Source organism: Panthera onca, chromosome C2 (genome assembly GCF_046562875.1).
Source record: "Panthera onca isolate mPanOnc1 chromosome C2, mPanOnc1 haplotype 2, whole genome shotgun sequence".
NCBI lineage: Eukaryota > Metazoa > Chordata > Mammalia > Carnivora > Felidae > Panthera > Panthera onca.
This window is the reverse complement of record NC_138347.1, coordinates 3,584,406-3,606,415: the sequence shown is the minus strand read 5'-3', so window position 1 is coordinate 3,606,415 and position 22,010 is coordinate 3,584,406. Positions and strand designations below refer to the sequence as shown.

The 22,010-nt window shown below is 54.2% G+C and overlaps 2 protein-coding genes across 3 annotated transcripts in view; one reads left to right on the top strand and one right to left on the bottom strand.

Annotated features, from left to right (window-relative positions):
- Window positions 1-3,242: 3,242 nt before the first annotated feature.
- On the bottom strand, window positions 3,243-20,744 carry RSPH1 (radial spoke head component 1). Of its 2 annotated transcripts, XM_060640536.2 has the most exons (10): window positions 20,610-20,744; window positions 18,215-18,328; window positions 18,007-18,112; window positions 12,495-12,620; window positions 11,991-12,081; window positions 11,362-11,497; window positions 8,325-8,396; window positions 5,669-5,831; window positions 4,687-4,842; window positions 3,243-3,444 (listed from the first exon to the last, which is right to left on the bottom strand). In XM_060640536.2, exons 1-10 carry the CDS (start codon window positions 20,661-20,663, stop codon window positions 3,392-3,394), a joined length of 1,071 nt encoding a protein of 356 aa, XP_060496519.1. In that variant the 5' UTR covers window positions 20,664-20,744; the 3' UTR covers window positions 3,243-3,391. The 2 variants fall into 2 exon arrangements, with proteins under 2 accessions (XP_060496519.1, XP_060496520.1); XM_060640537.2 differs by lacking the exon at window positions 12,495-12,620.
- Window positions 20,691-22,010, top strand: part of SLC37A1 (solute carrier family 37 member 1) — an 82,155-nt gene continuing 80,835 nt past the window's right edge. The window contains exon 1 of the mRNA XM_078452737.2: window positions 20,691-20,712. The gene's annotated coding sequence lies outside the window, so the exon portion shown is untranslated. The remainder of the gene's footprint in view (window positions 20,713-22,010) is intronic.

The following is a 22,010-nucleotide window of genomic DNA, read 5'->3' as shown; positions in this document are numbered from 1 at the left end:
TTCCTATTCTTGCAAATTTTCTGTGAGTTTGGAATTATATAAAAATAAATTACAAAACATCAAAACCACTGGGAAAATGTAATAAAATTTTCAAGGACTGATGGGGTTGTGTCAGAAGGACCAGAAGTAAGCACAAGGAGCTACCAGTGGCCAAAGCTGTCCGTTTCAGCACAGTAAAGAATGAGGATTGCACTGGGTTGAAACACACTGACTCAGTGAAAATCCATGAGGCCACAAGGATCGCTCAACAAAAAAAAAAAAAAAAAAAGAGAGAGAGAGAGAGATCCGGGGGAACCTAGGTGGCTCAGTCAGTTAAGCATCTGACTTCGGCTCAGGTCATGATCTCACAGTCTGTGAGTTTGAGCCCCACATCAGGCTCTGTGCTGACAGCTCGGAGCCTGGAGCCTGCTTTGGATTCTGTGTCCCCCTCTCTCTCGGTCCCTCCCCTGCTCATGCTCTGTCTCTCTCACTCTCCAAAATGAATAAATGTTAAAAAAAATTTTTTTAATAACAAAAAAAAGGAAAACCACTGTTTAAACCATGGTTGTAATGGTCTGAGGGGTGGCCCAAAAGATTTCAGGTCCTAATCCCTGGAATCTGTAAATGTCACTTCTTTGAAAACAGGGTCTTTGCAGGTGTGATTAAATCAAGCAACCTGAGATGGGGATGTGGTCCCGGATCATCCAATCACAAGGGTCCTTGCAAGAGAGAAGCAGAGGGAGACATGAGATGGAAGAGGGGGCATCAGGGTAGTCACTGAGCACCGGACCCACTAGGAGCTACAAGGACAGGTCCTCCCCTAGAGCTCCTCAGGGAGCACCGCCCTGCACAGACCTCAGGTTTGGACTTCCCAGCCTCCAGCACAGTGACGGAATAGACGTCTGTTGATTGAATCACCCTGTTTGTGGTAATCTGAGACAGCAGCCACGAGAAAGTAAGGTAACAATAAAACAGATTCGGACAATGATCAGGAGCTGGTGTTGAAACTGGGCGGTGAGGATGGAGAGCAGAAGGTCGTACGATGTCAGCGTTCACAGCATACACGCTGCTCTTGGCTGCATGGGACAAGAGGGGTCAGGCTGCTCAGTGCAGGGTGGCAGAGCTAATGCAGGGGCCAGCCAGCCACACACACAGGAAGTATACAACAGCAAAAAACGGTGCATTTAGCTAACTGTTCGTGAACGATGAATCCACGAAGCCTTTGGCCATAACTTCTAGAAATTAGAAATACAGGGGATAGCAGAACAAGCTAAGAGAGCCCAGACACAACCAGGGGCTGCAACAGTCTGCAGATAGCAGCTCCTTCCTGAAAACCAGCGACGTGGGAGGGACTGCACCCAATAAAGGGTGTGAAGGCTCACGAGCCCGAGGTCCCTCCACACCCTGACGGTGTGCTCTCACAGGTACAGGCTCTTGTGCATTTGGCACAAGTATCTTCCCCATGACCATCTAAGTCCTCTGTCTCTTCCCTCTGAGGCATTCTGACACCTGTCCCCTGGTGATGGGTGGCAATACAGCCATCACAGCACTTTTAGAACATGATAAGGGATGGGGCGCCCAGGTATCTCAGTCGGCTAAGTGTCCCACTCTTGATCTCAGCTCAGGTCACAATCTCAGGATTCACAGGACTGAGCCCCCTGTCGGGCTTTGTGCTGACAGTACAGAGCCTGCTTGGGATTCTCGCTCTCTCCCTCTCTCTGCCCCTCTCCTGTTTGTGCTCTCCCTTTCTCTGTCTCAAAATAAATAAACTTAAAAAAAAAAAAAAAGAACACGTTAAGGGAGGGCCCAATCGGGGATGGATTTGGCAGGTGTGGGTTTCTGGAACATGCGTGTTACTGGTTTGTAGTAACTCCCACATGTGGTTCCGTTCTTGCATGCTGCTCCGGAATAGCTTCCGGAAATATTCCTGCCTGCCACCCATTTGGGTGACTTACCCTGCACTCTGACACATAGGTATGGGGTCAAAGGTCAGGTCTCCATCTGCCCTTGTCCCGTGGACCCAGCACCACGTCTGTGGGAGTGGAGGAACGAGCTTTGAGGGACACAAGGCTCTAGAGTGTGGACGTTACTTCATCTACAGGACGCTCTCCCGTCGGGAACTTGATGATGCGCCGTGCACAATTTTTGGCGCCCAGTAGGATCTATCAGACCGCCTGTACATAGCGCACAGTCGAAGGCAGTTTTGTGAGCCAAGAGATGTGGGGTGTGAGGGGCAATGCTCTAGCCCATCAACCGCCAGGAATTACAAACCGCATTCAAGGGAAAACGGTGATGACCTTGCTGATCTCCCTGCAGGAAATCTTGCAAAATTATCGTCGTAGGAAGAGACAGGCTCAGGGCGTGCGGCGAATTCTCACCGTATTCCGATAGTTTTCTAGACGTGCTATTTGTGGACTTGCTGGCTTCTGAGTGGGTAATTTTTTTTTTGAAATTTCTTATCCTAGAACAGTATCTGCCTTGGTGTAATTTTAGATTCGTAATGCTGTGTGCGTTTCTGTGGAGAGGCTCGGAGGCCACGTTAATAATGCATTGTTCTTAAAGAGGCCCCCCGCTCTGGGGACCGGATGACCAGATGCAGGGCACGGTGCCAGCCGCACCAGCTACGAACGCCATTCTGGGGTGATGAAGACCCCCCCGCCCCCGCGAGCCACTCTGGGGGTGGAGGAAGACGGATGCTGTTCGTGGAGTTGGGGTAGACAGGGGACAGGGGCTCCTCCGGGAGCTCAGGACTTCACAGCCGTGCTGGGCAGTCAGGAGGGGCTGGGACAGAGGGCTCATGGTCTACATGTTAGCCCCTGGCCCACTGGAGGACCCAAAGAGTTGGCACCACAGGCCAGAGCCACGCCTGTGGGCAGCCCTGCCCTTCAACCATCCACAGGGACCCCCGAAACCCACACTGGGATGCTGCAGCCCTAGGATGGCCAGGAGCGCCCCCTCCAATGGCAGCTGATGGTTTCTCGCTCAAGCCCCTAGTCTATTCATCACTCTGTGTTTCGTGCGCGTTGCACACGGGATTATTTTCCAGGTGTCTTCCTGGCTCTGTCGGGGAAGGCCTGAGAGAGAAGCTTTGGTGAGTAGTTACTCCACGAGCTCGGCCAGGAGGCCGCTGCCATGAACCATCTTCTGTGGAGTCTGGGTCGTGGGACCTCTTTCTTTGTCCCAAGAGAAAAGACCCCTCGGCAAACACAGCAGAATAACCTGGCGACTTAGGGCTTAAAGCACTGCAAGCAGAAGCTCCTCCGTAAGCAAAGGATGAGGAAGAAATTTATTCGTATTGTCACTATAGTGCACCATATAAACAACTAGTAAGATAGTTGGATAGACTCGCGTCAGCGGGCCAAGTAACAGCGAGTTTGTGATGCATTCTCCTACTCCTCCCGTTTGCTTCCCCTCACGCGGGCTGCTCTCCCTGCTTACTTTCCTCTTCTTCAAAGTTAACATTTCCTGGAGGGCAGGGGGACAAAGAAACATGAGTATATCCCACGTCCCTCTTGCTATTTTGAAATTCTGTGAGCTAACAGGTCTTTTGCAATGAATAATATCATAAATATTAAGCATTTCTCGGGCAAAAGAAAAAAAAAAGGAATGTTCAATTTTATCTCACACAGACGCTGGTGGGTTTTTTCTTTGGCACCGGTTAATAAATTAAGCAAAGTTGTATTCCAAGTCCAGGCTGAGAATGTTCGCGTCGGCGAGCGTGAGCTCGGGAACGTCTCTGCCCGCACACGCCGTCCAAACATGGGCAGCTTTACAAGCGCGAGGAGTCACTATTTGGCCTTTGCATCAATCGAAAGAAAAGCAGGGACTTGCTAGATTCTGGAAAGATGTTATCTTGAATGCTTCATGAAATCGAGAGTTACCTTGTTTTGGGACGTGGGCTCTGTAACACGTCAGAAGTGATGAGCAGGGTGAACTTCAGACACACTGTCAGAATCACGTTAAGTCTCGAGTTTGGGTAATTGTGCACGCAGGCACACGGCAGGAAGACACAGGCACACGCAAGCACACACGGGCACACGCAACCACACACAGGCGTGCACAGGCACACGCGGGCACATGGCACATGCTTCTCCGCTCACTTCCTGTCGGGCCCTCAGTGCCTCTCGGCTCCCCTGGGAAGCACCCGGTCAGCCCATCGGGGATGCTGCGTATCAGCCTCTCCGTGCTGTTTCCATGCTCTACGGACGCAGCCTACTCCGCCCTCACGAGCCCCGGGGCATCCGGTCCACATGCAGGAGGCAGGGGGACAAGTGAGACGTCACCTGGCCGCCCCTTAGCCACGGGCCACCCAGCCACCAGCGCGGGCTTCTCGGGTGTGGCCCTGCAGCGCTTACAATCACTTGCCAACAAAAGCCTAACGCTCCGTGCGCCTCAAGCATTTAGACTGAAACCTGATTTACGGGAGTTCATCTTTTCAGGTATCTCCAAAAAACCGGGAAAGACATTTGCCCTTACTCTGCAACAGAGACAAACTAAATTGCGCGGGGCCCCTGGCCCTCCAACCACCGTCTAGAGCCGGCCGTTCCCAGACCACAGGCCCCCTCAGTGCCAACACACCCGCCTTAAATCAGATGAAAGAAATCCGGTTTGAAGAGAGCCCTCCCTGGACTGCTGGTGCCCACAGCTCTCGGAAGACCTTCGAAGGCTCCAGGAACCTGTAGCCCCAAGCAGACCTACAGAGCTCACCCTGGTCGATGGCGCCGTATTGAAGCTCCTCTCGGCCATCCTCGCGCCCCTCCTCCCTGGTGGCGTCTTCGTCGTCCTCCCCAGGCCTCATGAGGTCAGCCTCCCCCTCGGAAAGGTCCGCCAGAGCCTGGTCGTCCTCCGCGGGCTCCCCGCCACCTGAGACGGAGCCATGAGAACCGCTGTCGTGTGGGCTGTGGCCTGTCTCAGGCGGCCTCCTGCTGATAGGGCGCCCGCCACCCCTCCGGGGACCCCCCCGCTTCCCGAAGTCACCCAGTCCAGCCTGCACCAGGAGCGCCTGTCCCGCTCCCCGGCGAGGGGCGCAGAGGGGGAACTCTACTCCCCACTGACAAGACACGCTCTGTCCCCCAGGGTTCCAGCGCTGATGGGGCCACAATCTGATGAAGTCGGTGAGCACCGCTCTCCAAAAGGGACGGAGCGCACACAGCAGAGACCAGAGAGCCGAGGCCTGACCCCACCAGGCCCGGGGAGGCACCTCCACCCCCGACCCCACAGCGGTAGGGACCCCAGCGCATTAGTATAATTTCACTTGGGCCAGTTTGGGTTTGGGTTTCAATCACTTGCGACGCAAGGACCCCTGCACGGTGTCACCTTCTTCATCGTCCCACGGCACGGTGGCTGCTTCTCGGGAAGACCCCGGGCCGGGCACAGAGGCCGCACCCTCCTCGGGAAGGACTTGCCGCCCAGCTGCTGTCGGCCCTGCCCGAGCTCGCGCCCACGGACAGTCGCTGACCGAGGCGGGAGGGGGGGGCTCTTAACCACAGGGCTTTCCCGCGGAACCAGTCAGGCTGTCCCTCCAGCCAGTCTCTGCCACTGCTCCTTCCTGCCCCGCCGGGAGGGTCCGACCCCCAAGGCTCCCGGCCCCCTGACTACATCCTGCACACGAAACAGGCTGAGCCTGACTCCCAGAGCTCAACCGGCCACCGGCCCACGGAGAGGAGGCGCCCTCCCCCACACCCCGCACCCTCGGGTCCCGGAGCCTCTTCCTGGATGGTCCCGTCCGCAGGTGGCTGCTCCTCGGGGAGGGTCGGTGTCCACAGAGCCAGTTCTGTGATGCTGGTGGCCTTCCATTTTGGAACGACGGTCATCAGGGTCACCTCCTCCTCCTCTTCCTCTTCTCCTCTTTCCTATTTTAAGTTTGAAAATGTAAACTTACTGACGTCTCTGTGAACTCGCCATGGGATACTCACAGTGAGGGGCCACTGGGGCGTTGTCACCGCACGGCTCAGGGGTCGGCCCGATTGCCAGCTGGCCCTGGTGGTGATATGGGCTGGAGGGTGGGTCTGGGAAGCGCTAGGACGAGGTGCGGACGGGCATCACCACACGGCACCTGCCCGCTCCCCATGCATGCCATGAACGGCTCTCAGACCCGACACTCCCAAGCCTTCCCTCTGGAACAGCTGGGAACTGACCCAGGCTCAGTGCACCTTCCCGCTGGAACAGCTGGGAACTGACCCAGGCTCAGTGTGCCTTCCAGTGCTTGGCCACACTTTCCAGCTCCCAGATTCTTTATATGTAACAAGACCACCATCGCCGTAAGGACGGGACAGAGAGGGTCCTGAGACAACCATATAATATGAAAGGGCCTAAACACTAAAAGCTCTGGAATTGAGGATTCTGCAGGGAAAATGGAATTCTGTGAAAGCGGACCGAGCGCTGATCACCTCTAAACGTGGGGTCTTCTGTAAGAGTGCATAATCCTGACAATGGTCAGCGGCCGGCACACGCCCACCGGGCCAAGCAGACCAGCTCCTCCCCAGCTTTACAGCTATCCAGAAATTCCAAAGGTCTGAATATCAGCCCACAAGTGTGGAAAGCGTCATTGTCACATAGAGGATGATACCTATGGCAAAGAGTGACGGACACCTCCCTATTACTTCCGCTGAGTCACTCGGAAATAGAGGCAGTTTCAAAATATCTGAGCCCCGTCCTCTGTGTCGTGTGACACCCATGCCCCAGGACGGCCGTGCTGCAAAGGGAACCGTCCCAGAATCAGCAGAGGACCCGTGAAGACACGGCTCAGAGCGGCCGCGTCCGGACATCGGGGTGGGGCCCGGTCACCCGCGCTTCTGGCGGAGGCCCCGGTGATGCCCACGATGCAGGCCCAGGACCAGGCCCGGGGGACCACCCCTGGAGCCCCCGTCGGCTCGCGTCCTGCGAGTTCCTCGGGGTCCCTCTGCTTCGTCACAGACCAGTCACCGTCCCAGAAGGCACAAGGGTGGCCTCGGACACGGGCTTATTCCCGAACAGGAGCAGTCTGGGGGCTTACGGCACTACTTCTCCCCCTTAGAGCTGTTAGAATGTTCTTCCTGCTTTCCCCTACTTAGAGGCCCCGACCTCTGCGAACTTCTCCCCGGACACGCTACAACCGCCCACGACGCCGCTGTTTTAGTGTTTATCACTTCACAAAGCAAAATAAATGCGCGACCACTAATGGGACCACAAAGGCCAGATTCGGGGGGGCAGTGTAATGAGTTCAGCCCACGGGTTCCTCCGGGGGGCGGGTAAGAGGCTTCCGCCCCAGGCGGAGCCCAGCGAGCACGCGCCACGTCGCTGTCACGATCCAACAGCACAGCAATGAACTGCGTTCGCACTTCTTGGCACACGCGCACAGGGCTCCGCGCAGACGTAGGTGCGGGGGGCCATACCCCGTGGGGGTGACGCGTCAAACCCCTCTCTTTGCTGGTAGGCGCGTCGGCTTCTGGGAGCCCCTGGCTCAGACGACGCGTCCTCTACTGGGCGTGGGGGCGGGGCCTACGTTTTAGCAACAGAATCGAGCATTTGGGCCGGTTCATATTGGGTAGTGAGCTAGGATGCTGGCCCCACCTCCGTCCGTGTCAGGTGGTCCAAAGGGGCCGTGAAGGCAATCAGGGGCCGTAAGGCCAGGGGACGGGTCACTGTGGGCTCATATGGCATCCCGGCCACTGCAGAGAAGGTGGACGTTCACTCTGCAGACCTCGGGGAACCACAGGCTGGCTGGGGGACGCAGGGGCTCCGGCAGAGTGACAAAGAGGAAGTGGAGCCCGGCAGGAAAAGAGGGGCTGAGCCGAGGCTGGGTGCGGGGGTGCCCAGGGGACGTGGGGGTGCTGTAGATAAAGTGCCTGTTACCTACAGGCCCCATCAGGTGACAATGACAGGAAATCCAGCACAGACAGCGCTCCCCCAGCAAGCGCGCACACGCGCGCGCACACACACACACACACACACACACAGATGCCTGCTAATGACATCATTCGGGGCTAATCTCCACTTCGACCAGGGAGCACCGAGGTCGCATTAGCATTACTGTTGAGTACCGGAGAGGGACAAAAAGACAAAACTAGGAGAGCTACCCACCGCACGCGGGGAGCAGTGTCGCTGGACAGACTTGGGGGGACCACAGCCCCCCGACTCGGGGCCAGAGCTACGCGCAGGCTCCGGCGAGAACCGTGTCGCGATACCACTCGGTCCTGGCACTTGGGGGCCAAACCAACGCCCGCACGCCCAGAAGGAGGAGGAGAGCGTGAACGATGCCGAGGGCTGGCACCACTCCCGTCCGACCTCGTCGGGGCCGTAGGGTCCACGTCACGGGCAGCTCGGTCGCCCACGAAAAGGGAAACGGTTTGCGGTCTGCCACGTACCACATCTGTCAGACGGTACTCCCCGTGCTGCTCACATCCAATGTCGAACACGTACTTTCCAGGGCCGACGGGCTGCGAGCAAAGGGAAACCGAGAAGCACCTCATTCCCAAGTTCACCGCCCAACGTCCAGTGCACCTGCTGCAGAAATCCCGCCCAAAGTCACGTCGCCGGAAGGCCGGTGAGGGTTAAAGAAAGCCTTTTTGTACTCGTGGCGCCCAGAATTGCCAAGTAGAGGGCCTCTCTCTCTGCCTGTCCCTCTCTCTGTGCCCCTCCCCCCTCTCAAAAATAAATAAACATTAAAAAACTATTAAAAAAAAGAGTTATTATAGTCTATTTCACCCATTTACTCCGCTAATATTTGGTGTGCCGATACTAGTCTTGGACAAAGGCCACTGCAGGAAACGTAAGCGGAGTCACATCTTATGTCCCCTCTTGACATCTTCCGCGGGGAAGTTTCCAGAAGTGGAATTTCTAGGCAACAGCACGCGCACGCACACACATACACTGTGCACATATTTACACACAAAAGATAGAGACACACGTATTTTTTAAAATATATTGACCAGAATGAGGCTCCAATAATGTCCCTTCCCACAACAGCACTCAAGAACACCTTGTCCTCAAACCCTTGTTTTTTCCTGGGCATTAACATTTTGTTCTACTTTTACATTTTTTTTTAACATACTTTTACATTTTTTTTAACATATAGAAAACAGGATCTCACCATGAAGTCACATTTTTAAGCTATTAGTAGGGTTGAATTTTTTTTCAACATTTTTTGGCCACTTAAATCACACTGATTGATATACGTGCTTTATATTTATATTAATGTTACAAATACCCTAACCCCATTGGTCGTGTGTCTCTTAAATTTTTAAAAAATTTTGTAATGTTTATTTTTGAGAGAGAGAGAGAGCACAAGCAGGGGAGGAGCAGAGAGAAAGGGAGACACAGAATCTGAAGCAGGCTCCAGGCTCTGAGCTGTTAGCACAGAGCCCGACGCAGGGCTGGAACCCACAAACCACGAGAGCATGACCTGAGCCAAAGTCGGACGCTCAACCAACTGAGCCACCCAGGCGCCCCTCTTAAATTTTCTTTATAGAGCATTCTAATCTATAAGGGGTTATTTTTATCAACCAGCTCTGTTTGGTTTTCCTTTTCTATTTCTGTTTAGAGAGTCCTCTCTCCTCATTTCAAAGTTAATAAACATTCACCTATTTTTTTTCTGCGACTTTGTTCACGCTTAAACCTTTCTTCCTGTCCTCGCATGTCTCCATCCAATGCTAGAGGGGGAACCCTGACATTGCTTCCCTGCCCCACCCCCAGTGGTTATCAAGGGTCCTGGGACCACTCTTTCACTTGTCCCTGTCAGGTCCTCACTGACTTAAAACGACGCCCTTTTCCGGAGCTAGATTACTGTAGGCACTTGAATCTGTCCCCGGACTCTCTAATCCACGCCACTGATCTGTATTTCTCCATTCGCGTATCTCGGTTTCATTTATCACAGCTTTAAATTTGTTTTAACAATTGGCCGGCAAGGGTTGGAACCGGTGATTCTCTGAGGAAAAAGTCAAGCCAGTAGCAAAAGGGTGTAAGGTTGCTGGACTTCACTAGGAATCGGGGAAAAGCGCATTAAAACAACGTGAAAATATTTTTTTATCCATCGGATTTGCAAAAAAGTTAAAGACTGCCGTTGGCGGGAGTGCAAACTGGCACAGCTTTGGAGGGAAGTTGGCAGCATCGATCACAACTTAAAATGTCAATATTTGTGGACTCCACGATTGCAGGGTCTAACCTACACGGATATCCCCAAATGCGCAAATGTGTATGTTTTCATGTCCTGATGTAATGTTATCCCACGTATGTGTGTGCATGCGGGTTGCACAGAAAGACGTGGTTGGTGGGGGGTGGGGGGGGCCACATGGCTCCGGGAGAAGAAGCAGGGGAAGAAGGGAGGGCTGGAGGCTGGAGCTCAGGTGGGCAGCAGAGGGGGCCACATGTCTGGGTGCCCTACAACTGGAATGGGCAGCTGACCCTTGAATAACGTGGGTTTGGGCTGCACGAGTCCACTTACACGAGGATATTTTTCAATAAATACAGGAAAGCGCTGTAAATGTATCTTCTCTTCCTTGTGGTTTTCTTTTTTTAATTTTTTTTTTAAGTTTATTTACTTACTTTGAAAGAGACGGAGACAGCACAAGCGGGGGAGGGGCAGAGAGAGAGGGAGAGAGAGACCCAAGCAGGCTCTGCGCTGTCAGCTTAGAGCCCAACGTGGGGCTCGAACCCTCGAAACGCGAGACCATGAAACCGAGCTGAAACCGAGAGTTGGACGTGCCCCCGACTGAGCCACCCAGGCGCCCCTCTTCCTTATGATTTTCTTAATAATGTGTCCTTTCTTCTACCTACTTTATTGTAAGAACACAGTGTATAATACCTACGACGTACAAAGTGTGTGTTAATCGACTGTTTGTGTCACTGGTAAGGCGTCCAGCCGACACCAGGCTGTTAGCAGTTATGTTTTGGGAGAGTCAAAAGCTATCTGTGGATCTTCGACCGTGTGGGGGTCAGCGCCCCTGACCCCGCACTGTTCAAGGGTCAGCTGAACTCCTGTGTTTCTAGCACACTTTCACTACCTGGCAGAACAAAGCCCTTGTCCTCCAGGCTCATCTAGGCTCGCTGATTCTTCCCGATTAACTCCTGTCGACTTCTCTTTCCCTCCACATACCTCCCCATGCCAAAAAATGTCCCAAGAGAATTCTGCCAGGAATTCCGTATAATTACATATATGCAGCATATAGATTTGGGGGAAATGTGCTGTTTTATAAACACTGGAAAGGAGAATCTGTAAAGTTAGGGCTCTCTACTCTGCCCCCCTCCACGCTGCCCTCTGTAGACACCAGAGGCCTGGGGAGAGGCACGGCCGCCTGCTCCCCATACTTGGAGGGGGCGGGAGGACTCCCTGAGATTTTCGGGTTCTTCCTTCACATATGTACACAGACGGGGGGAGGGGGCACACGTTGCTGCCCAGTGACTTACATTTTTGTTCAAGAACTTGCCCTGGTACCTGTGGTTCAGGTGAATGAGCTCAGCCATGCCCTCCTGCTGTCCGTTCACCCAGGTGCCTACGTACTTACTGCCCGTCTCGGCGTAGAAGTAGGTGCCTTGCCCGTGCCTGGTGAAGACAGAGAGCGCAATGCGCTTTGTTCCGACATGGGGAAAACCGCCCGGGTTTCTGAGACAGACGTTAAAATTGGGCGTGGCCTCTACGTGGCTTGTCTGCGCCCCGTCCAAGCGCGCTCCTGCCCTTTGTGCCCGCTCGCGGGAGGGGCATCGCCGGCTGCGCAAGGACGACCTTCCCGCAGCTCGGCCGGTCCACGCGGGGAAGAGGCAGCGCTCCTGGGAGCTGTGGCCGTGTCCCCAGGAGGGTTCTTCTGTGCCCTCCTTGTCCCCCCGGGGCTCTCGGACGAAAGACCACATACCCTCCCCACAACGTGCACCTGCCCCGTGACGTGCCACCCGGCGCGCTCACCTTAAAGCCGTGAGGGGTTTGAACTGCCTGGCAAGAGCCGGCTAGTGGGCTTTTATCATGATTCTGCTTCTTAATAAGACAGCATCCTGTTCTCGTTACGTAAGTAGGTCTACAGAGCTGAGGGGAAAACGCGCACCTTTGGTGAGCAAACCACTCTCCGGTGTAGGTGTCGTTATTGACGTAGTAGTAGACGCCGTAACCGTGTCTCTGGTCATCCGCCCACTCCCCTGGAAGGGACGACACAAAAGCAGGCCCGGGTGAGAAGGGAAGGGCAGCCGCCACCTGCTGCGACCCTCACCTCCCGCCGTGACTCCCCGCTGTCCCCCTGCCCCTCTGGCTGGATGGCGTGGCGTCGGGCGCTGGTTAGGGGAAGCTGGGTCAGGGGCTCACCGCGTGCAGGTCTGGGCGCGTGGGCCGCGGTCACCCGCGTGTGCCGACAGCAGGTATCACGGCCGGTCAGTGGCGTGGCCAGGACTCAAACCAGGGTTTTGTCCGCCCGGCGGCCAGCAGTCCCCACACCTCCCTCCCTCTGCTTGCGTGGGTTGACCGATCCAGCAGCAACCATCTCGTGCCGTTTCCCACCTCCTTCCTCACCAGACCCCAGCACGCTCTCCCAGCCTGGGCGCCCAGGGCGCCCCACCTGTGCACCTGCTCCGTGTGACTGGACGCCACACCTTTGCCAACCGGCGTCTGCGCGTGGACTCTTCCCTCACTGATTGTCCCCGCCGACTCACCTCCGAGCAGGTTCCTGCTGATTTCTGAAATACTGGAACCGGCAAAGATACCATAAAATTCGTAACACCTCTACCAGAATGACCGCAGCAAAGTAGCTAGTGATCGCTGCCCATTCTTGAAGATTGATCCCTGCCCTGGGAGACTCACAGCGTCCTCAACCAGTGTCCTCAAACCTTCCAGCCCCCAGATGAAAGAAACTTAATACAGATTTCCGAAGACGACAGCTATCCTGAAAACTCACACGGCATTGCTAATAACACGCTGTTAAGCTGAACGACTCTTCTCTAGACAGGGAATCATTTTTTTAAAAAGCTAATTTTTATCGATTTTTGATCAAAGACCAGAGATAGAGTTCTCTTATTTTCTCTCTACAAAGTGTTATCACAAAATTGTTGTCAGACAGACATTCCATTCTTTGCTAGAAAGGCAAGGAAAAGGCAAGCTACAGGCACATCAGACATGAATTTGACAGGAAGCCTCTTGCACTGTCGGTGGGAATGCAAACTGGGGCAGCCGCTCTGGAAAACAGTGCGGAGGTTCTTCCAGAAATTGAAAATAGATCTATCCTATGACCCAGCAATAGCACTGCTAGGAATGTACCCAAGGGATACAGGAGTGCTGATGCATAGTGGACTCGTACCCCAATGTTTATAGCGGCATTTTCAACAATAGCCACATGATGGAAAGAGCCTAAATGTCTATCAACTGACGAATGGATAAAGAAATTGTGGTTTATATACACAATGGAATACTACTTGGCAATGAGAAAGAATGAAATCTGGCCTTTTGCAGCAACGTGGATGGAACTGGAGAGTGTGATGCTAAAGTCAGGCACAGAAAGACAGATACCATATGTTTTCACTCTCGTGTGGATCCTGAGAAACTTAACAGAAGACCATGGGGGGAGGGAAGGGGGGAAAATAGTTACAAACAGGGAGGGAGGGAGGGAAACCATAAGAGACTCTTAAATACAGAGAACAAACTAAAGGTGGATGGGGGGTGAGGGGGAGGGAAAAGTGGGTGATGGGCATTGAGGAGGGCACTTGCTGGGATGAGCACTGGGTGTTGTATGTAAGCCAATTTGACAATAAATTCTATTAAAAATAGCGATAAATAATAACTAAATAGCAATAAAATAAAAATGTATATATTATTTCCTCAGATTTTGTAATGGTCACAGTATTTAAAATCTTTACATTTATTTTGATTTCTCGTTACAAATCAAAATTCACTTTGATGCCAATTTTATATTCTTTTTCTTAAATAGAGCCCCCAAAACTTGTATAAGCTTCCAGCTTACAGGAAACCTGGATCCGCTTCCGCACAAAGAAGAAGAATTCACATGCCTAGAATATGTTGATCGTCCAAGAAATACATGTTTGCGCGAATAAACTCCATGTTCACCACGACCGACAACACATCTACAAAAGGAACTTGTACGCGTTCTGTCAGTCCCACAGGGTCCTCGGCACTCTGTGAGACAGACCAGCAGCTGGGCTGGTGACAGAGCCCGCGGGGAGGGCCTGCCCTCGTCTGGGCAGGAGGCAGACACCACAAAGAAGAAAGAACTGTGCTTTCCGGAAGCAGCTCCCAGGTTCGGGACAGGGCGGGCGAACCGAGCCTGCCCGGAGAGGAGGATTCGGCAACCGGTAGCAGTTAAGGAAGAGGACTGGGTTCCATGGTATGACACGTGTCAGGAACCCCATGAGCAGAAGGAATGGAGAATCCCCAAACTGAAATAATTCAGTAAACACAGGAGTTCGCACCTAATGTAACCATGAGGATAGACAGAGTGTGCAGAAGTCCCAGAGGACTTGTCTGGAGTTTTTAAAAAAATGTTTAAGTTTATTTTTTGAGAGACAGAGAGACAGAGACAGAGAGAGAGAGAGCAGGGGAGGAGCAGGCAGAGAGGGAGAGAGAGAATCCCAAGCAGGTTCTTCTCTGCCGGACGCAGGGCTCAAACTCACAAACCGTGAGATCATGACCTGAGCAGAAATCGAAGAGTCGGGCGCTTAACCGACTGAGTCACCCAGGCACCTGGACTTGTCTGGATTTTTAAGGGGCAGTTGTGTCCTTGTAAATTACCAGTTTAAAAGAAGAAGGAAGGGGGTGCCTGGGGAGCTCAGTCGGATGAGCATCCGACTTCGGCTCAGGTCATGATCTCGCGGCTCGTGGGTTCAAGCCCCGCGTCGGGCTCTGTGCTGACATCTCGGAACCTGGAACCTACTTCGGATTCTGTGTCTCCCTCTCTCTCTGTTCCTCCCCCTCTCATGCTCTGTTTTCTCTCTCAAAAACAAACATAGAAAAAAAAATTTTAATAAAATAATAAAAGAAAATAAAAGAAGAAAGAAGAAGGAGCAGGAGAAAGAGGGGGAGGAGAGGGAGGAGGAGGAGGAGGGAGAGGAGGGAGAGGAGGAGCAAGAGGGCAGACGTGTAGCATACACCGATTTCTGTGGTGTAAGTATTTGCACTGTGGCCAAGGTTGGGCTGCGTGTGGTTCTGGGGACAAGCGGGCAGAGCTGGCTCGTGTGAACGTTCAGGAACTGACCAAGCAGGGCCCTGGGGCCAAGACCTCCCTTGGTCTCTTCCCAACAAAAGATCACGACTGATGAAGCAATTCTGTCCTCTTCTCTTGGCCGAGGGAGCTGGTCTCCAGGGCAGCGTGGCAAGAAAAGTGTGTGAAGTACTTTATAGGAAATGTTCAAAAAAAGAATTTGCAAACCAAATTTCAAGCCAGCGAGATATGGTGAGGAAGCTTTTTTTTATAAAGTCCCAGTCTAGGGGCACCTGGGTGTTCGACTCCCGATTTCGGCCCAGGTTATGATCTCACGGTTCGTGGGTTCGAGTCCCACGTTGGGCTCTGCGCTGACAGTGTGGAGCCTGATTGAGATTGTCTCCCTCTCTCTCTCCCTTTGCCCCTCCCCGCCTCGTACTTTCTCTGTCTCTCCAAAAATAAATAAATAAACTTAAAAAAATTTTTTTTTCTTTTTAAAGTCCCAGTTTACCTGTTGGGAGACCCGGCCCAGCCACCAGTACCCCGGCCGCAGTAAACGGTGCAGAAGTGGGAAAGGTGGCCTCCTGGAACAGGGGTAATAACCGAAACATGCGTTTACAGGGACGGCACCCGGAAACCAGAGACATCATGCACTTTGCCCAAGGCCACACAGCGGGGCTGAGACGAAAATCCGGGTTTCTCTGGCTCTCTTCCACAGGCACCCCAACGGCCAAGCATTTGTGTCTCCTTCTGGCTCCTGCCACCTGAGAGCTTCCAGAAGAGCCGACCCCAAGTCATCATGGCGCTTTGTTTCTCTGCAACTTTGTTGCTAAACATCATCGTCTTTATTCGGTCCTTGCGGCCGGGAGCAGGACCAGCGCTGGAGACGGGAGCCCCCTCTCCTTCCCCAGCCCTCATCGGCCCTCCCTCCCCTCACCTCACAATCTGTGTGGGTGGTCCAGAGGCCCCTCCAAAGTCTGGCACTCACTCACCCCTCCAACCCCATCCCCTGCTTCGCCAAGCACCCCCGTCTCCTGCCTCTGCTCAAGTGGCCCCGCAAACCGGGAGTGTCCGCTCCGTCCCCGGGCTCCCCATCAGGCTCAGCCCGGTGTCTGGGAGACCAGGAATGCGCCCCATACCTCGGGCCGAGGCTGAGTGCGCTCGCTAGCCTGCGGGAAACCACTCTGTGTCCCTCAGGGTGGCAGTCAGCCAACGCTCAGTCGTGACAAATTCGGCCATGGGTTCACACGGACTTGGTGGCCGGAAGGTTGTTCGCTCCCTGAGCTAAGATTGATGTGGCAGCTCTGACCTCGGAGAAGAACTCCCTGAGTAGTGACTACACCCTGCACCCTCTAAGAGACAAAGCCACAGGGAGACACAAAAACGCGCAGCTCTTTCCAAAGACGGTCACGTTAGAAACTCCTTCCATCTCTTGTTCTGAGTATCTTTTCTTTTCTATATCTGTGTGTGGCTCCAGGTGTATTAACGTCTACATGAAAATAGAACATGACGGCAACGAGACCAGGCTCGTGACGGTTTGGAAAGAATTCAGTCGAACTCTATAAATTAAATTGTTGAAAGTCGATTCCAAAAGCAGATGGTGCTCCTTCTGGAATAAGCCCTCCGAGAAATAGGGAACGAGCAGAAATGCCCCCTCTGACGGGGAGGCATTAACACCCGCCACCTGCATCTCGGACGCGGGCTGGATGGTTGCTGTAGAATTCTGGGGCCCTGCCTTCCTTCAGCAACGGGGCAGGCGGCTGTGGCTCGCACCCGGGGGACGTGGCGTCGCCCGTCGGGAGGTGATGCCACCTCCCAGGCCGCCGCACACTGAGCGCTCGCCACCTGTCAGGTGCCCGTCCTGCTTGCGTTCGTCCATTCAGTCCTGGTGCCGCAGACGAGGCGCGAGGCTCCCCGCACAAGGTCACACCTGTCACCATAGCTCCGGGGTTGGGGGTCACGGGTCTCCTTGGAAAACTTAGATAAGTTCTTCCCAGAAAAAAGGCCGGAACACAGGACCCTGCATGGTTTCTGAAGACTCACGTGCACGCTCCACTTGTGTCTCTCCCCCCAGGCTCGCCCCCCTCCCATTGCGATCAGATCCACACCGTAGTCACCGTGGGGGATGACGGTGCGTGAGGGCTGCAGTGGGGGTCTCGGAAATAAGGGGATCAGCATCTTCCTGAGACATAACATTGGCGGCTAAGAAATCGCCAGACATAGGAATGCCAGCTTGACGAGGCAGAGGGTCTCCCGGACCAGAAGCCTTCATCGAAGGAACCACCAGGTCTAAAGAACCCGTGTGTTCAGCAGAAGAGGGGATGGTCAGAGAGAAAAACAGCAGAAGCAGCTTCAAGGAGAAGAAAGCTACAGGGCATCTAACATCATGGGTCCGGACCCCATGGGGGTCTGTGCGGCCCCCCGTGCCTCAGCACAGGGGCTCACAAGAGAGCATGTGGGCCGCAGCGACGGCCACATTTCCCACGGGGGGGGGGGGGGGGGGGGGCAGCTCGCTAATTAAGCCTTTCTGGCTTCTGTGTCGACCCTGTGAACACAGGGGCACAGCTTGTGTTTGTTGAGTGACTGACTGATCTGGAGAACTTTAAGCCCTCTCCTACAGTTCAGCATCCACAGCCAAGTCCAGTCCCCAGGGGACACCACTACAGCACAAACATCTGCCTTGTGAGTGCATTTTACCTTCACATCTTGTAATGTTTTTATTTATGTTTGAGAAAAAGAGAGACAGAGTGGGAGCAGGGGAGGGAAGCAGAGAGAGAAAGCGAGACACAGAATCTGAAGCAGGCTCCGGGCTCCGAGCTATCAGCACAGAGCCAGATGCGGGGCTCGAACCCCTGAACCACGAGATTGTGACCGGAGCCGAAGCCGGAGGCTTAACCAGCTGAGCCACCCAGGCGCCCCTTACCTTCATATCTTGATCCATCTGGGTATATGAAAGTGCCACGGCCATGCTTTTTGTTTTTAACGTATTCTCCTATGTATCGAGCGCCGCTTTTAAACTTGTAGATTCCCTGAAACACGTTGGTTACATAATTCATATCATTCCCGAATTTAACACTCACCCATAGAGTATTCACTAGAGAAAACGACCCACTCACGTCACCAGTTCTGACCTGGCCGTGCCTTTTACCGTGTTGGTAGCTCCCTTCATACGTGTCCCCGTTGGGCAGCCTTGCTCTCCCGTGTCCGTGCCGTTCACCTGCCTCATTCCGTTCCCCGTCGTACTCCTGGGCAGAAGAAAGCGGGATCATCACAGCTACCGTGCGTTCAGCGCTAACGATATGTTAAAGCATTTTGTAAATAGTGGTTCGTTGAAGCCCTCCCAATCCTCAGCCCCATCTTACAGGTGAGGTAGGTAACTGCACCCGGGCGACATGGGGCATTTGTCCAAGGTAACACACTTAGTACCCGTCGTTGGTGGAAGCCTCACTCTCTCTCTGCCACGTCTGAGCTTGTAATTTATCATGATAACCCTTCACACTGTAAACAAAATTCAAGGTATTCCAAATGGCGTTCTTTATAGAAACGCGTTTGAACTAACATATGTGGGTGGAATCGGTCCTCGGTCACACAAGTACCTCCCTGGTGCCTCCTTCAACAATCCAGGGCTTAAAATGCAAAGACAAGTCTTCCTTCAAATGAGTCCCTGGGCGCACGTGGTCTCAGGAGGCGCCAGTGGGAGAGGAAGCAGCAAGGGGGAGCTGAGGCGTAAACAGGGCTCAACGGTCACAAGAGGCCCTAAGTCCACTTAGTTTAACTTCCTTATCAAGAGACTTGAGTTTCACACACTCATAGACTCATATGGAAATAATGACGTATCTTAAAAGTAAATCAATCTCTCTCTCTCTCTCTCCCTCTCTCTCTCTCTCTCTCTCTATATATATATATACAACACAAGCTTGCAATTCACCTGTTTTCTCTGACCCTTCATAAAATAAACCTTCTTCCAGCACCTGATCACGAGTGCAGAGTGCACATAACAGATAATAAAAGGGCCAAGGCACAGAGTAACGATTTGACATAGACCCGCATCTGCATGGACTTATTACAACACAAGTTCAAACACAAGTTCAAGTTCCTGCCGGGGCTTCAGACCCCCTTTCCCAGCACGATCCAGCTCAGAAATCCGTGCTCAGGACAGAAGGTAAAAATGGCGTGATCTTACACACTTGTTGCGGGGTTAGTCTAAATCAAAATGTATAAAAGCTTTTGAGATCTGCTCAAAAGACCTCCCAGTGCACCCCTACTGAACCAGTGGGGTGACTGAACAGGAAGGGAACCCTTTAAAACGACCCCAGCTGTGATTGAAGCTACAAATTGCAGGCACTAAAACGTGACAAACCAGCAGGATTATTTGAGGAGACAAACTTGAAGTCTTCCTGGGCTGATGTAGGTCGGGCTCCCCCGGAAGCAGACCCCGAGCAAGTGGTTTTTATAAGCCCTCCCCGAGGAACCGGTAAAGAGAACGGGGAAACAGATATGGAGGAGGCCGCCTAGCATGGGGATGTCAGGAGATGTCCCAGACTCGGCCTCATTGCACGAGGGACCCTGCAGCGCAAATCCTGTGGTTTGTGGTGCTGTTAGCACTAGCCGCTGGCTGTGGGGACAGTGTGTAGATTCCAGGCACTTCTGGCTCTCCGACCTGGCCAGGCGGCTCCACGCGATGGAGGTGCTAGTCTTGAGCAGAAAATGGGGCAGAGGCTGAGAGACGGGCGCACAGAGCTGCCGAAAGGTCCGAGCAGGCACCAAGAAATCCGGCCCCGGAGAGGTGCTAGGTTTTCAGTTAATTCTGAAACTATCTCGACTCTGTGCCCTGAACGCACGCACCGTGGCTGGGGTTCCCAGCCTGTCAGCCAAGAAATGATCACCCCTGGGTTAGACGGTTAACCTGTGGATATGATAGATAGATAGATAGATAGATAGATAGATACACACACGCACACACACCTATGCCCACCCTGCACCCAGCTCACATCGCGGGATGTGCACCCCATACCGCCTCTCTGCTGCCCAAACCAGGGAATGATGCCAGAGACTCGGGTCACCTCCCACCACACTGAAGAAAGCACACGGCATTTCGGGCCTGCAGGAAGCCTTCGCTGAGCCTGAGACCCTCTGAGCGTTTCTTGAAGGCTGCCAGGAAGGACTTTCCTCCATCCTCCTTGATCCCGAGCAGCCGAGCTCCATTACAGAGCAGCATGGCAGGTCGGGGTGACCCCGCCAACCAAGGAGACTGCCTGGGCGGACTGCGGCAGCGGGGTCGAGGCCGCTTCCCAGGTCTTTGACTTGGAAATCTTTGCCTTTAATGGGAGGTGGGCTGGGGAGGGGAGGAGGCGGCGAGAAGGGATGTGGCCAGAGACGTCACAGCGTTTCACCTTTCACCGCCAACTTCCAGGCCGCGGTGGCCGGCGCGTCCCCGTCCCTGGCTGGGCCGCACGGGGGACTGTAGTCGGCCTCCGGGGGTGCGCCTGGGAAGCGCCCCCCACCCCGTACACCCGGAGCTCTCACCCCAAGATCGTTCTCTCCCTCCTCCTCCAACTCCTCCGAGCCCAGGTCCGACATGGCCTCGCCCCCGTCTCGGTCCTCGCCGCCACCAGCGCGTCTCTGGTAGGTAGGTACACGCTGCTCGCACAGCCGCGTCCGCCGTCGCCATGGAGACGCGGCCCGTCCCACCTCCCCCCCCCCCCCCCCGGCCCCCCAGCGCGGGCGGAGGGATGGGGAAGCGTGGGGCGGAGCCACTGGCCGCGTTCGGGTGCTGTCATAGCAACGGGAAGGGGCACCTCGACCAATCGCGGCCCGGGAAGATAGGGGGCGTGGCCTGGGGCGGGAAGGGGCGGGGTGGGAAGGCGCGGGGCGGAGCCACTGGAAGCTCTCGGTGCTGTCATAGCAACGAGAGGGCCACCTCGACCAATCGCCGCCCGGGAAGAGGGAGGGGGCGGGACTTGGGATGCGCTTGGTACCCACCAGCTCTCCTACCTGGACCCCATGTGATAGGTCCCGGGACTCTTTAGTTGGAGGCTGGGTGATCCTGTAACGTGGAGCCACCTTTGGACCAGGGCCCTAAAGAGTTGGTGCACAGAAGATACACAGGGCCAGCTCTCAAGAGGGCCTCATTTCTGCCCCGCGCTGAGCACTGCCCCTTCCCACCCCTCCCCTTGGCTTCTTGAGTCCCTCCGTGGGCCCTGCCCGCTCTGTCTGGGCCCTTCTGGCCCTTCAGCGTTAGCAGTCCAGAGACATGTGTCCGCTGAGATCTTTTCTCATGTTTATAAACGTCTCCTGAAGCGCAAGGAGTCGGCTCCTCGCAGAGGCGCTTCCACACTGATGCCCTGCAGGGTTTGACGTCCCATCTCCACCCTGAACATGGGTGCAGTCCCCTTTATACCCGAAGGAGGAAAGGACTTCAGCTCCATGTATGATCTACCCACCTGTCATCCATCCATCCATCCATCCATCCATCCACCTATCATCCATCCACCTAGCTACCACCCATCCATCTAGCGATCGGCCCCCACAGCACCTAGAAAGGTGTTTTTCCCACAGCCGGTGCTCAGCCAAGCCAGTGAAATCAGTCCACCTGAGCCTTTAGATGCCTGGTGAGATGGAACTCTGGTCGAGGTCTTTCTTCATCAGTTGCACTTCACAGAATCTCTATCTTGTGGTGTGAATAGAGAAAAACCACCCAAATGAGAACAAGCAAAGACTACTTATTCAGAGCTTGCTACAGCAAGGGACTCAGCCACCATCATTTGCATTTTGGCAGAGATTCACAGGCAGGCAGAGGATTTGGCAAAGCTGACAGTGGAGAACAGGGAGGCTCCAGGTGCGCCCCGTCAGGGGCTGTTGGCCCGGGAAGCTGTAGGCGGCTAACTAGAAGTGGTGATGAGGGAGCACAAGGCAAGCTGACACCTC

Coding starts and splice junctions, on each gene's coding strand:
- RSPH1 (XM_060640536.2), bottom strand. CDS start 20,663: ATGTCGGACCTGGGCTCGGAGGAGTTGGAGGAGGAGGGAGAGAACGAT. Junction 5,832..8,324: donor AGTACCGTCTGACAGATGTG/GTACGTGGCAGA, acceptor AACTTAAAATAG/GAAAGAGGAGAAGAGGAAGA. Junction 4,843..5,668: donor AGAGGCTCCGGGACCCGAGG/GTGCGGGGTGTG, acceptor GCTCCGTCTCAG/GTGGCGGGGAGCCCGCGGAG.